General features: G+C 41.5%; 1 protein-coding gene across 2 annotated transcripts in view; it reads left to right on the top strand.

Annotated features, from left to right (window-relative positions):
- Nucleotides 1–7723: 7723 nt before the first annotated feature.
- LOC137286236 (neuronal acetylcholine receptor subunit alpha-10-like) overlaps nucleotides 7724–15373 on the top strand; it is a 44079-nt gene continuing 36429 nt past the window's right edge. The window contains exon 1 of one of the 2 annotated variants that reach the window (XM_067817966.1): nucleotides 7724–7912. In XM_067817966.1, coding sequence (XP_067674067.1) covers nucleotides 7861–7912 — 52 coding nt within the window. In that variant the 5' untranslated portion in view covers nucleotides 7724–7860. The remainder of the gene's footprint in view (nucleotides 7913–15373) is intronic. The other variant, XM_067817965.1, reaches the window with a different exon arrangement.

Here is a 15373-nt window from a genome sequence, read left to right as displayed (position 1 = left end):
CTTCCTGGGACACATCATGGACACTGACACAGACTGTCCACATAGGTCTACCTAGGACACATCATGGACACTGACACAGACTGTCCACATAGGTTCACCTGGGACACATCATGGACACTGACACAGACTGTCCACATAGGTCTACCTGGGACACATCATGGACACTGACAAAGACTGTCCACATAGTCTACCTGGGACACGTCATGGACACTGACACAGACTGTCCACATAGGTCCAAAAGAGACATATCATGGACACTGACACAGACTGTCCACATAGTCTACCTGGGACACATCATGGACACTGACACAGACTGTCCACATAGTCTACCTGAGACACATCATGGACACTGACACAGACTGTCCACATAGTCTACCTGAGACACATCATGGACACTGACACAGACTGTCCACATAGGTCCAAAAGAGACACATCATGGACACTGACACAGACTGTCCACATAGGTCTACCTGGGACACATCATGGACACTGACACAGACTGTCCACATAGGTCTACCTGGGACACATCATGGACACTGACACAGACTGTCCACATAGGTTTACCTGGGACACATCATGGACACTGACACAGACTGTCCACATAGGTTCACCTGGGACACATCATGGACACTGACACAGATTGTCCACATAGGTCTACCTAGGACACATCATGGACACTGACACAGACTGTCCACATAGGTTCACCTGGGACACATCATGGACACTGACACAGACTGTCCACATAGGTCTACCTGGGACACATCATGGACACTGACACAGACTGTTCACATAGTCTACCTGGGACACATCATGGACACTGACACAGACTGTCCACATAGGTCCACTTGGGACACATCATGGACACTAACACAGACTTCTGTCACGCAGAAGGCATGCTGCCATTGACGAGAACACTGGGACATTTATCTGAGACCTTGGCTGAAAGAAGGCTTTTGTCGGACACGCTGGAGTAGAAAAGTGAACAGAATCTACCGGAGCTTATTCTTTATTACGTGTGGACTCTCAAGTTGAAACATATTATCCTGGAGTCAGTTTGTAACTGAGATAATCAACAAACAGATGTATTGTGAGATGAGAGTCAAGAGTTGCGTCCCTCTATAATTCTGTCTGAGGCAGTTGATTCTTCATCGCACTCCTTGCAGCACTAAACATTGCAAAACACTGTCCATTCCTGAATCAACAAGTGCAATTTAAAACAAATGAAATATTGGTGCACAACGTTATAACACTTCTCATTATATGCCTAATGTGGGTGTGATATCTGGAGTGGCACATCAGGTCGACTTGAACATGAAAGCACATACCCCTCATAATAGTTCCGGGTAAAGGTTTTGGGACATTTAGGAATTCTGCTGTCCAAGATGACCGCACGCTTCACTCTTATTGATGCCTCGTGGAAGCAGTATGAAGCAAGGGATCCTGCTTGTTGAAACTGTCAGTCGTGATGCATAGGTAGTCACTACACACTTGCCCGTTCAACCTTCAGTAAAATCAGAAACATCACATCACTAATTGACCTTGTATTCCATTTGGAATGGTTCTATTAATTCTGTATGACGCGAACGCAGAATGTTAGTGCAAAGCAGACTTTTAAATGACATTTCCTGAACATTAATTAATTACTAGAACCATACCGAGCTTTCAAACTCTCTGTTTGGGGTTAAGCACACTGACTGTTTGTCGCACTATCAGTCAATACCCAGCGTCAGGACGTTGTGTCGAGTAATGATGTCGTTGTTTGCCGACGGTATGAGTTGTTGCTAAAGTAGAACTTGGTCTGCATACAGGTAGCAGTTACATTTCAGGAATATTATAACATCGGTGTTTAACCCCATTTACTGACTGACTGACTGACTCACTCACTCCACACGACTCTACAGATACTTCCAGATGATACTATACACTACCAGCCATAAATCGAGTGTTACCTGTTTTGAGTTGAATGTAGACAATGTCTTGACATCGCAATGTTGTTAAGTTCCTCGCCGTAATGTTCCTGGAATATTGCTAAAAGCGGCGTAAAACCATACTCACTCGACGTAATTGTCGGCTATATCCTTGTGGTATGGTGGCAGTCTGTCTAAGCAAGGCAATACGTAGACGTTTATTTTGCATAGACTCTTTATACACTTTCACCGACACATGGACACTGTATACACTTTCGCCGACACATAGATACTGTATACACTTTCGCTGACACATAGATACTGTATACACTTTCGCCGACACACATATATTGCTAAATGCGGCGTACAATCTTACTCACTCTCTCTTCTGCGCATCAATACTTGTTACATTAAGTGCCCAACAACCTAACTGCTAACATTATTCCAATCAGCCGCTTATCTTACCGCTAATCAATCTTAACTGCTTATGTTTTCCGGGGAAACGTCGGTGGAATATACCTGCAAAAGAACACTGACATAGAGCATCTCCAACACCACTGTAATTTAAATGCAATTTAAGAAATCTTTGAATCACCGTGATTCATAATGATTCATGCCAAGTTAAACGTCTCGGCAAGAGCTGGACAACACACCGCTGAATCAGAGATGGCCAAGGTCGAATATTGACTCACAATGTATCTTTATCAGGAATAATAGGGGAGTCTTTGCAAGTCTGGCACTGTCTATGTGACCTTTCCTGTAGTTGGGTCATATACTGATGAATTAAATAAATCGTGTATTGTATTTTAGTAAGTATGTAATTAACTAAATATGAGATGACGTGACAAAGTGCTGTATATGATTCGATGTCAAGAGTCGAATCCGCTGAATCAACCTGATGATCACCATTAACTCAATTTTATGTTTTCATATTAAGGCTGGTAGCGTCAGTCGAATGTCAAGTCTCGTGGACGCCCGCTGCAGGTGGTTTACGACCTGTCAATAAATTAACTGATTAAAGGGCAAATGACAATATTAAACGTCAGTCAAACGTGTTGAACGCGTGGTATGTAACAATGTGGGCGGATAATCCAATCTAAAGTCACATGTTACCTGATACTGTCAAATTAGTGATTCTCTTGAGTTTCCCAGACTCTCTTTTAGTTTGTTGTTCTGAAACATGCGGATATTGAAGCTCTTCTGTTGATTCGTTGTAGGATTTTGAGTATGCGAAACACGTATGATTTGTCTTCTGTCAAAGCTGATAGTGTCTCCCAAAATGTGATCGTCTCCCCGTCTGTCTCTCCATAGGGATTCCTGAGCTGAATGTGCCCCTAAACGTCCATGTTTGTCTCTCTCTAGGGCGTCCTGTATGTGCTCCCTAATGTCTCATTTTTTCTTTCTCTAGGGCCTCATGAATGTGCCCCTAAATGTCCATGTTTGTCTCTCTCTAGGGCGTCCTGTATGTGCTCCCTAATGTCTCATTTTTTCTTTCTCTAGGGCCTCATGAATGTGCCCCTAAATGTCCATATTAGCCCCCATCCCCCAAGGTCTCCTGAATGTGCCCCTGAATATCCATGCTTGTCTCTCCCTATGGTTTCCCGAATGTGCCAGTAAATGTCCATGCTTGTCTCTTCGTATGGCTTCCTGGGCAGGATGTGTCACAAAATGAGTCTGTACACAGTGCCAACATCACGTAATGATAGAATAGCTATGTGATCTGGGTGTCGCATATATACTGAATCTGTTTTACATGAAGAGTTCACTGAAGGATTTCAGCTCCGTTTATTCTTTCAATGGACCATTTCATACAAATACGTAAAAAATATCCTCTTTTCTACTGCATGTTCAAATCCCACTGAAAGGCATTACAGATACCGTCGCGACTGTATATTTACTTGCCTCGTTATCCTTAATATCCCATACGAGTACGCCTGTCGCACATCTCCCTGTCGTTTGCCAAGAGTGTTGCCGTATTATGACATAAAAATATACCTGTATAATGCCACTTGCATGATTGGACTCACGGAGACCGGGACAGGCTTATTTTGGTCTGTTCATGTAATTTTCACCATTATTGTGCTTGTCATCACATATTGATCTGTTTTGGTAGATAACCAGGACTGACTATGCTCCAGCGTTGACGTGATATATGTTTCTATGTGTTTCTTTCATTATTACAGCAAGATATGGTGTAAACCAATGTGCCTGTCTTTATATCATGTATTTCACTCATTACAAAACCCAGGAGTGTGAAGAGTTTATTTAGTGTGAGAGGGACTCGTTTCACTTCTACACAGAGATATAAAATGGTTTGGTTGAGGAATGGAGAGGGTATATTGATCTACTGACGAAACCGATAGCAAAATCTCTCAAAATCGGTAATAGACAGTGAAAGGGGGAGTACTTTCGTCCCTGATGTGTCAGTTGTGAAAATGTCCACCAGAAAAAGATTAAAGCTGAATATTGAATTGATTTGCCATGTTCAGATACTTGTGAATCGCGTGACGTTTTTCGATTTTCATTGAAAGTCAATATTCGATTGCACCTGCAAAACATAAGCATTAGGTAATCGTGCTGCCGGAATGTTTCCCAGCTTCCTTACTGTGTGTAAGGATGACAATGCAAGTCAGAGATATCTAATCTCTAGTCACTGCGTTAAGAAAACATTGTCGCGTAGGGTAGACACATTTCCCACCGTTTGTTTTGTGAGATTGCTTCAAAACCAAACATGTTTTTGAAATAACTTTGTTGGTTTCTGTGATTGCAAAATCGGATGAACTTTTATACATTTACTTTGATTATTTTTAGATTCGATATAGTATTATAAACGTTGTCTCAAATACGGCATGTATTCTATGAATATACAGACAGTTCGTTCTTGATTGTACTTAATGTTATAATATTTTTCATCTTTGAAGCAAGGGTTTGGTGGGATATGTTGCTACATCCAGCAATATGTACATAATGACATTAATAAGTAACACACCATCCATACACCTGTAATTCTGTGATTTAAGAAAACAGAGCCTTTTCCTGAATGATTTGTTATTTGTTAATGATTTATGTCGTGTTGTGTATATTGATTTTTTTTAAGATATTTGAATCAAGTGCAACTGCATGCAATGTTCGTAAAATGTCATATCCCAACACTGCTGAAATCACAGTCACATGCTCTCCTATCAATTTGGAATGAATACCCAGTATCATGATTGCCATCAGGGGCTCGTCACAGGCTACAAGGTGGCACATTACTGGCAAATACAGAACTGGCTCTCAGATAAATGGGACATACAGTTGACCGCAATTTCAAGAGTCTTGGACAAACATAGGTCTACCAGTAAAATAGGACCTTCCAAGACTTGACAGATCCCGCAAGACATCAACAGGAGAGGACAGATCATTGTTGTGACTTGTTAGCTGCCGTTAATTCAGTCAAAACAAAGCATCCCTGCTTACCAGATAGAGCTAGTTCACAAGCAGCATGAATTGCCTGGTGTAATCATGGTACAGGGATACATGTCCTTGGATTGCAAGATGGATATCTTTACCAATCGAGGTAACCCTGATGGGTCTCGCTATTAACGGGGGATCCTTGAGAGGGTTGTTGCCCCACATTTAGTTAGTCATGCCACGAGACTCGTGAAGGTCCGGAGTAGAACAGACCTTCAGCAACCCATGATTGTCATAAAAGGCGACTATGCTTGTCGTAAGAAGCAACTAACGGGACCGGGTGGTCGGGCTCGCTGACTTGCTTGACACGTGTCATCGGTTCCCAATTGCGCAGATCGATGCTCAGGCTGCTCATCACTGGTTTGTCTGGTCTAGACTCGATTCTTTACAGACCGCCGCCATATAACTGGAATATTGCTGAGTGTGGTGTAAAACCCCCTCACTCACTTTATGGATGACAATGCCTGGCTTCATAGAGGACGAGCTGATAATAGAACGCTTAGACCTAGAACATTGAGACCTTTCTCAGACTATCAATGACTCCAGATCTCAATCCCATTTGGGCATCTCTGGGTCATTTTAAGCCAGACAGAGACCCACCTGTCCAGACGCTCAATGAATCGACTGCAGCTTTGCATCAGGAATGGAACATGGATTCTTGGAATCGAAGGATTGATCCAAGGATTGGTGAGACGTCTTGAATCAGTTCTTCGTGTGCAGGGAGGTTTCACAGGTTACTGATGGAAGGTCAGTATTTGGACTTGCAAGACTTTATTCTCCAATTCCGTGTTGAACACCTGGCGCTTGGTAGTGCCGTCAGTGTAAGATAAGTGAAATTCTTAATGTTTCTTTGTATGAAATGACGTCATTTTCCAAATCTGTACAATCTTAAATTAAACCGCATTATGTCATCGTAGGCTAGGCTATTGTTGTTACCAATCTTTTCCTTTCATCAAAATTGATATGTTTTGGAAATCTGACACATTTTATTCACCAGTTCGATGAAGTTGCTCAACCTGAGAGAACTGCTGCTTAACTATTTTCCACGAATATATCTCCATTGTAAACAGGTTTCAAGTCTCGGTTTACTGATTTTTGGTCACTGTACTGTACAGTACTGTACCGTACTGTACCGTACTGTACTGTACTGTACTGTACTGTACTGTCCGGTAATGTGTTTTGTTCTTCATCAATAGAAAAAAATGTGATAGAAATTGTCTCTTTGACCATATCTGACATGCGGGATAGTAGAGTGCAACACAGAAAAATCGGGAGCATTTATCCTGGCTCGTTTCCCTGCTTGTATTACTTTGATTTTCGGATAATGATTAAATGCACTTGTTCCACAAACTTTCTGTGAAAATATCAGTCCATCCTTCCCGAACACGTGGTGTCACCAGTGATTTACGTAGGTCCACTGGTCACACAGTAAGGTTAAGGTTGCCTCTACGTCATAAGGAATCTGTTTCGGGTAAAAATCATCCTGGTGATCGTATTAAGGATTACAGTTACCGTCTAAGCAGGAATTTGGGGACACATTTGCTGGATCCATCAAAATATCATTTCAATTTATTTTCAATTTTGCTGACTGTTTTATCATTACATCTGATTTGTATTTTGTTTTTAAGGAACTTTATCAGTATGTTGCCCTTGTTGCACTGTTCATACACACAGCATAGTTTCATCAAGGTGATTTGTTGTATTCATAATATTTGATGTGAATATGAGTGATTCGAACATGAAAATTGTGCTTTTTGAAAGTTTTCATTTTGAGAGTCAATAGATCCGTAAAGCAACTTTCAAGAACCACTAGTAGTATTGTTTTCATAATATTTAGGAAGCTGGGATATCTTTCATTCATTTTACTCGTACATGTGTCTATGTCACGTAAGAACCCAACAGTGACACAAAAGTGAAGATCAACTCTTACGGACACAGGCCATTTTTAACTTACTGCACATACACCTACAGCACCCCAGAAATGTCAATTTCTCCAAACTACTTTTACGCGTAAAGAGATAAAACAAATCAATATTTACATTAAAATTGTATTAAATACTGCAGTAAACGCACGAGCGGATTCGTCTTAACATTATCACACATATATTGAGCCAACTAGAGAATCATCTCTCGATGGTAAAAATAAATATAATCCAGCTTCGCTGTAAACCCAGTTCGTCTCCATTTAGCCTAAATTTGAAGCCTGGTTCCATTCCGTTAACTTTCATCCAGTATTTGCATTGATGCATTTGTATTAACCGATTAGAAGATGAAATTCGTCAAATTTTGACGTCTGCTGTGAGAGCTCGCTCGCTACAAGAGCTCTTGTCGTCTGCGCTAGCGATTGGCGGATAACGAGCTTCATCCTCGTCTTTCGCCTTGCTGCGACCTCCTGCTTGCCAACATTCAATTAGACAAGCCACGACGCTCGCGAGTGTGACCGACTGTTCGCAGTTGTGGGACTTTCCTCTTGGAATGTGCACATAGTTATTAAAGCAGCATGCTGCACGTTAGACTCCTCATCATTCTTCAAGGGATGTTATGCATTTCAGGTAGGCAGTCATTTCCTCCGCTGCATATCTCATCACATATATGATTGTTTTGTTTCAAAGTATATTTCTTTCTACAGGCCATAAGTCCATCTAGAGTTAGGTCAGAGTGCTCTCGAAGGTCAATCTCAAAAGTAGTAGAGTACGAACTTATGTAGGTCAACTGTGTAAGCGGCTGTATCTATGTCTACCACGGATGGCAGTGCCGTCTTTATCGTGGAACTTATGACTTGCGAAGTCATCTTCAGTACTCCCGAACCTGCCTGTACTGATGTGTGCATGCCACTACGATCTTGCATGTGGGTTACTTGATGTTACTACCTGTTACTAAAGTTGGCAACAGGTTATGTGTCTGAGTATATTATGGAACAATTCGACCATTTCTGAAGTGGCGATAAAGAACCGACAAGAAATGTATGTCCCCATCTTCCTCGTCATCGCCACAGAACGAATAATACCCATTGCCAAAGTGACTTGAACCCATAAACAACATTGAAGATAGTGGGAGAGATGGATGCAGGTTGTTGCTTAGGTATAATGTTATGATGATGATGATGATGATGGTGATCATTGTCAACAATGTGTTATTGCTGCTGTAGTCACAGCACCATACACGGCTATAAAGCTGACAACAGGCTAGTACACAGATATTTCCGTGATCCAACAACATTCCCATGTATGGACCATAAACGTCCGTGACATGCCAGGTTTTCTTACGGTGCATTTTCCCCATGCTGCCCTAATCAGTGTTATTGTATGATGGGCAGTAGACGTCCACTACACCGTCTATGGGACTACAGGCATGGTGGGCTTCTCCTAGAGGTTGTGTAGATCATTACAACACGAGACTGCCACAATCGATCAGTTCTCACGAGGCAGTTCTCTCAGGAATTTCTGCTTTCCGATATCTACATAAACATTATGCAACACGGCTTTTGCAGTATAACAATATCGTGTTGTGTTAGACTGAACTTTCCTGGTAGAGTAACATGGGACGCTTGTGTAATGGGGAGAAATGCTCCTACCATACTGGCAACAGTGTGGTTTCTTAACACATTCATACAGTGACTCAACAGACTACATGTCATTAGGTGTCGAATGTAAAGGTTCAGCCCAAAATAACGTCTTTGGCTTTCACATATTAATGAATCCAGGACGCTTTAGAATAGAATACTGAATAGACAACGAAACAACCAAAGAAATACTTCATAAACAAACAGTAAACAATATACTTCAAGTAAAATCAGTCGCCATCTCAACACCACCCGTCAGAGAGAGAGAGAGAGAGAGAGAGAGGGAGAGAGAGAGAGAGAGAAAGAGAGACAAAGATGAAGAGAGAGAGTGAGAGAGAGTGAGAGAGAGAGTGAGTGAGAGAGAGAGAAATACGAAGTAGAATGAAGGAGCAAAGGGCCAGTTGTCTCTGAAACAGGGTACTCGGCTTCCTGCATGTGGATCTAAGTGGATCTTTTGAAATGTGTCAAGTAAGTAGAATACCTCACCAGGATGTTATCACAGTGTTAAGCTAAAATGCTCTTGTGGGACACTATGTAAGACGGAAAAGCTATTACATGCAGCAGTGTGGACTAAAACACGGAAAACAATGCCATATGTGATGCTAAAGGATAGGAATGAGTGAGTGAGTGAGTGAGTGAGTGAGTGGATTTGGTCTACACCGCTGTTAGCAATATTCCAGCAGCAATATCACAGCTGTGTGCTGCGTTTAATGAGGGTACATGCCATCGAGCTGTGTGCTGTGTTAAATGATGGTACATGTCATCATGCTGTGTGCTGCGTTAAATGAGGGTACATGTTACCATGCTGTGTGCTGCGTTTAATGAGGGTGCATGTCATCATGCTGTGTGCTGCGTTAAATGAGGGTACATGTCATCATGCTGTGTGCTGCGTTAAATGAGGACACATGTTACCATGCTGTGTGCTGCGTTAAATGAGGGTACATGTCATCATGCTGTGTGCTGCGTTAAATGAGGATACATGTTACCATGCTGTGTGCTGCGTTAAATGAGGATACATGTTACCATGCTGTGTGCTGTGTTAAATAAGGGTACATGGCATCGTGCTGTGTTAAACGAGGGTACATGCCATCGTGCTGTGTGCTGTGTTAAATGAGGGTACATGTCACCTTGCTGTGTGCTGTGTTAAATAAGGGTACATGCCATCGAGCTGTGTTAAATGAGGGTGCATGCCACCATGCTGTGTTAAATGAGGGTATATGCCATCATACTGTGACCTGTGTTAAATGAGGGTACATGTCATCGGGTTGTATTCTGTGTGAAATTATGGTACATGCCATCAGACTGTGTGTTGTGTTGTATATGAGTACATGCCATCATGCTGTGTGCAGTGTTAAATGAGGGTACATGCCATCGGACAACGTTGTGCATATGTTACTATTGTGTTGAGTTACAAGATGGACATGACACAAGAATTGAACATGACTGTGTTAAATCTTGGAACTGGGAATGAATCGGCGCTGTCTAGGGTTCGTGGTAACATGGTGATTTTCTTATTATTTTGATGTGTCCTCAGCTCATACAATTACAGATGATTGATTATTACATTTAAAATGCAGCAAGGTTGATCTTGATAGCCCCGCTGGCGCTGCTTACAGACGTGATCCCCATGTAGACGGGCCATCAGGATGGGATTACATGTTGATGGCATGTTTTCCTGATCGGATATCCTGCTTGTGTCTTAAACTATCGTATCGTCATTATGTTTCGTTCATCCTCGAGGTATCATGTTTAGTACGTGTTGTCTCAGCCCCAAGTAATGCCAGCTGGCGGGATCGGACCGGTGATTGGTGTACTGTTCGTGTCTCGATATTCACTGTCACACTTGGTTATATTCATTACATGAACGATAGAGGTGCAGGGGCGGGGTATATTGACAAGTGGGACATAGTGACCATGTATTTTGTGTGTATATACATGACACATGGAGACAAATGGACAACACTGCGAGCAGGAGCGGGTGCGGGGGTGGTGGTTCACATCCAGTTCGTTTTTCACCCGTTTTAATGGTCATTTAAGAAGCTGCTGGCTTGCTGACATATTGGATGCATAATCGGTAAACAATCTCCTAAAATAAAGGACATAATTAGCATAGACATTGATACAAATATTTGAAACAAGATATATTCTGACGATAATTACCGTCCTGTAGTCTGTCGCAACAGCAGGGCCACGTTGGGTTGATTGGTCTTATTTTCAGCGAAGGTCGATCAAACTCTCAGAACCTTTATGTCTGTCAATGTTATGGATTACTGAACAGTTTTGATTTACTTGATTTCATTCATTGACTGTTTTTTTGGCGATGCTACATCTGAAACACAAGGAGCACCTGCAGGATAGTCAGAAAGCCGGGATGTACCAGATGTTGAGGTGAAGTGTGTATTAAGTTCAGTGTTCCACAGCTTGTGGTTAGAAGTCTCAAGAATACGTAACAACTGTTGACAAGTTCAGGGCGGTCCAAATCAGCGACAAGAGAGCAGGATCGACTGATCTGCATCCGGGCTATTTTAGATCGTCTTGCCGCCAACTTTCACCTGGCTATTTGAGTTATGGACTAGACAGTTAGACATCGTCTCAGTACTGTTCATCTGTCCTCTGTGGTATACACAACGGCGACACTGCAGTAATGGTCGCTAGTCACGTGGTTTCTGATTACTTGCCTCTTCTTTGGTTTTGTCTGGCACTGTCGAAATGAACAATTCAAGGTCAACCTGAGCGAACCCTACCCCTTTCTGTATACGTAAAGGAGTCAGTGGACAGTATTGTACGGACGGCTTACGGACGCCAACTTCACCAGTTTCACCCGTGAAGATCCGGTTTAGGAATGGCCTTCAGCAACCCATGCTTGTTGTAAGAGGCGACCAACTTGATCGACATATGCCATCGTATCCCAACTGCGTAGATGTTCATGTTGTTGATCACTGGATTGTCACCCATCTTGTGTCAAGGCCTTTGTCGGTCATATTGCCACACTTCATTGGCGCTTGTATTGTGTCAGTTTCGTTAATGTGAATGCAAATATTTCTAGATGCCAATAACGGATGATACGTTGGATGTTTTAACTTGTTTCCATCAATCCATGGATTGCCAGACAAGTTCACTTGTCGTATTTAACTTTGTATACGACTATGATAACGTGACACATACAAAGACACATATGTCAAAGCGCAATTTATGGTCATGTTTTAGCTTAAGCGTGCTGGATTCTCCTCCAGATATTTGGTCATCACCTTCTGCTTGCCACAGGAAATCCCGCAGGGGTGAAATCAACAAAATAACAGAATAGTGTTTAGAATAGGGAAAATACAAAATAACTTATTGAGTGGTACTGAATTTGTCGCCATTTTGTTATCATTTTCTTATCATTAAATACTGTGAAATGTTTTTGGGTGTCGATCTGTCTTCTCGTGAAGGTCCGGGGTAGAATACTGGCCTTCAGTAACACGTGCTTGTTAACGGGATCGGGTGGTCAAGCTGACTCGGTTGACGCATGTCATCGGTTCCCCATTGCGCAGATCGATGCTCATGCTGTGGATCACTGGATTGTCTGGTCCAGACTCGGTTATTTACAGACCACCGCCATAGAGCAGAGTGTGCCACGTTAAACTCAGTACTCGGGCTATGCTTACAGAGCACTAGCTATTTGTCACAGATCGATTTGTGTAATGGTGTTTCAGGGGTGTCCCAAGTTTGCCAGCAGGTATTGTTCAAAGGTTCCAGATCACTGGATCGTGTTAATCTCTTAAAACAACAGGTGATGCACTTTTAGTTACCCCTGAGCTGGGTGAACACGGTACACCTTACCACTGAAATAAGCTGGTGAACTCAGTTCACCTGAACTGAAACTAATACGATTGAATGATTGGATTATATGTTCAATCCATTGCATTATGGCAAACGTACTAGTTCAACACATATACATCCCGGTTGCCAGAATTTACTATATGATGGACACAAGTTCCGAGTGTAAATCAGAAGACGAGAGACTGTGAACTGGAAGTGTTGTCTACACAATCCCATTTAGATAGTACCTTTTTTTAGTTGAGTCCCATCCGAGATTCGTACTAAAATTTGTTCTTTTCTAAGAAAGTGTAATCCCAAATGTAACTTATGGTCCTGGAAGTGGAAATGTTGTAAGGCTGGATGACCTGCAACAATCAACACTGCCAAGAACATTATCACCACCTTCTAGAACACCATCCACAACCATGTCCCAGATCCTGCATATCAGAAATAACATGCCATCTTGCCAACATGACAGAAATAGTCAAAGTGGATCACAAATCAGTACTCACTATCTACGAAGAGGAAATTAATGTAGCAAAATTGTATATTTTAGCAAAAATAATGAGGGAATATCTGTTTGATTTCCTAATATATGCCTCCTATAAATATCCAAGCCAGTAATGATGCATGCATGCGATACTTTGTAATAATGTGATACTTTGTAATAATGTGATACTTTGTAATAACGTGATACTTTGTAATAATGTGATACTTTGTAATAATGTGATACTTTGTAATAATGTGATACTTTGTAATAACGTGATACTTTGTAATAATGTGATACTTTGTAATAATGTGATACTTTGTAATAATGTAACATGGTGATAATGCTAATGGTTGTATTTCATGAGATTGTTCATCAGATGAATAATGATAATATACCCTTCAAAAAGTAGTGGATACTTTTATCATTGGATATCATTGGATATCAATGGATATACAAGATTGATAAAATTCAAATGATGACGCCCAGGAGGAAGTATATGATGAAGAGATATTAAAGGAGAAATGTGACAATTTATTCCAATCCTTTGGAAATGTTTCATATGTGTGGACATATATTGCTTTTTCTCACATGCACTGGCTATTATTGGCATGCTCTCAAGATGGAATACCCTCTTCTTTTTTAAATGGTATGTATATGTTGAAATAATTGAATTAATGAAGTCACAGTGTCAGTTTTATGGGTAGCTTAATTACCCCGGGCCACATTACACAGGGGACAACTTGCCCTGCGCGCTCATGCGCGTCCACTAATCCCAGGAAATCCCCTGATGGCCGCTGGCAAACTGGGGATACACCGGTGTTTCATACAAAGAAAAGCATCATACAGAGATGAATGAAGATCATATGGAGATCTACATGAATGTTACACAGAAAAGAATGAAGGTATCATGAAATGAACAGTGAACATCATGTTGTATGTCAACATCACGTGTTGTATTTAGAGATATGAAGGTATTATATCGTAAAGGTAATAATGCATTAATATAGATGAATGATGTGATATAGAGAGGAATAAAGGTGTCAGACACATATAATTCATAGTCAGTTATAAACACCTGCTCATGATACAAACGGAATCGTAAAATCGACTGAGCGTTTAGCAGAAATGTCAGACGGATGAAGAGAACATTTTGTCTCTTCTGTTCGCATTTCATTTAGCTCTTCATCGTATATCCTGTTGTTGCTCTTTCAGAGAAGATTTATACGGAAACTGACGGCTCTTTATGAGTTGCAGTGACTCCTACCCTGTAAGTAGAAATAGCTCCCAAGGAACAAGGTACATACAAACAGAGAGACTGTGCTAACAGATATGGAGTTGATTGTCCAGAGAATCCCAGCCGTCAGCAAGAAAATCCGAATTATCTACCATCTTGGGGATCATTATGCATTATATAACACAGCCTCCCAGTCAACCTCATCCTTGACCTTTTCCCGTGGCTGAGTGATGACAATAGTCTGCTCCCGACTGTCGACAATCACCTTCTCTTCTCCCCAATCATCAGCCAGGATTCCAGTCCGTTTCACTACACTCAGATGTAGCCGTAGCTGGTTTCTCTCACAGTGTTTCTCTGTAATACCCTCAGTTTGCTGTGTCTGATCACGTATATCGACCTAACAGTGATAGATTCATGTTAGGTAAAGCTCTTGATTATACAATTTGAATATTCTGTTTGACGATAATTAAAGCTGAGGCCGCTCCTGACCTGTTCAGTTTATTCATATGTTATTTCCCTCCACTTTAATCATTCGATACAACCTGGGAGGATTGATTTGCTGGTGAAAATCAATGACATGTTACGCATTCAGGAAACTGTTTAGAGTGATGATTTGCCCTTGTTGACTCAATGTATGAATCGCAGCGTCACCTATTTCCTTGTCTGCATCCATTCTGGTAACACCTTATAATTGGTTAGGCTCTGTCAGTTGGTTGATAACGCTGAACCTTTACCACAAGATATACCACTGGTTTTCTTGTCCCAGACTCGATCAGTCCGCTGCCAGGATGTGTACTGCTGTATCAAATAGTGTCCAATGACTGTTTTAGATAACTTACTTGAGAGGCATTTGGAAGTTGGATCACTAAGGGAGGATAAGAATGCATGGATGGAGAACGTCTTTATTACGGTGAAAGGGACGTTTC

This window comes from Haliotis asinina, chromosome 6 (assembly GCF_037392515.1).
Source record: "Haliotis asinina isolate JCU_RB_2024 chromosome 6, JCU_Hal_asi_v2, whole genome shotgun sequence".
NCBI lineage: Eukaryota > Metazoa > Mollusca > Gastropoda > Lepetellida > Haliotidae > Haliotis > Haliotis asinina.
The sequence above is the reverse complement of the archived record's forward strand: the minus strand, read 5'-3'. Positions and strand labels throughout refer to the sequence as shown.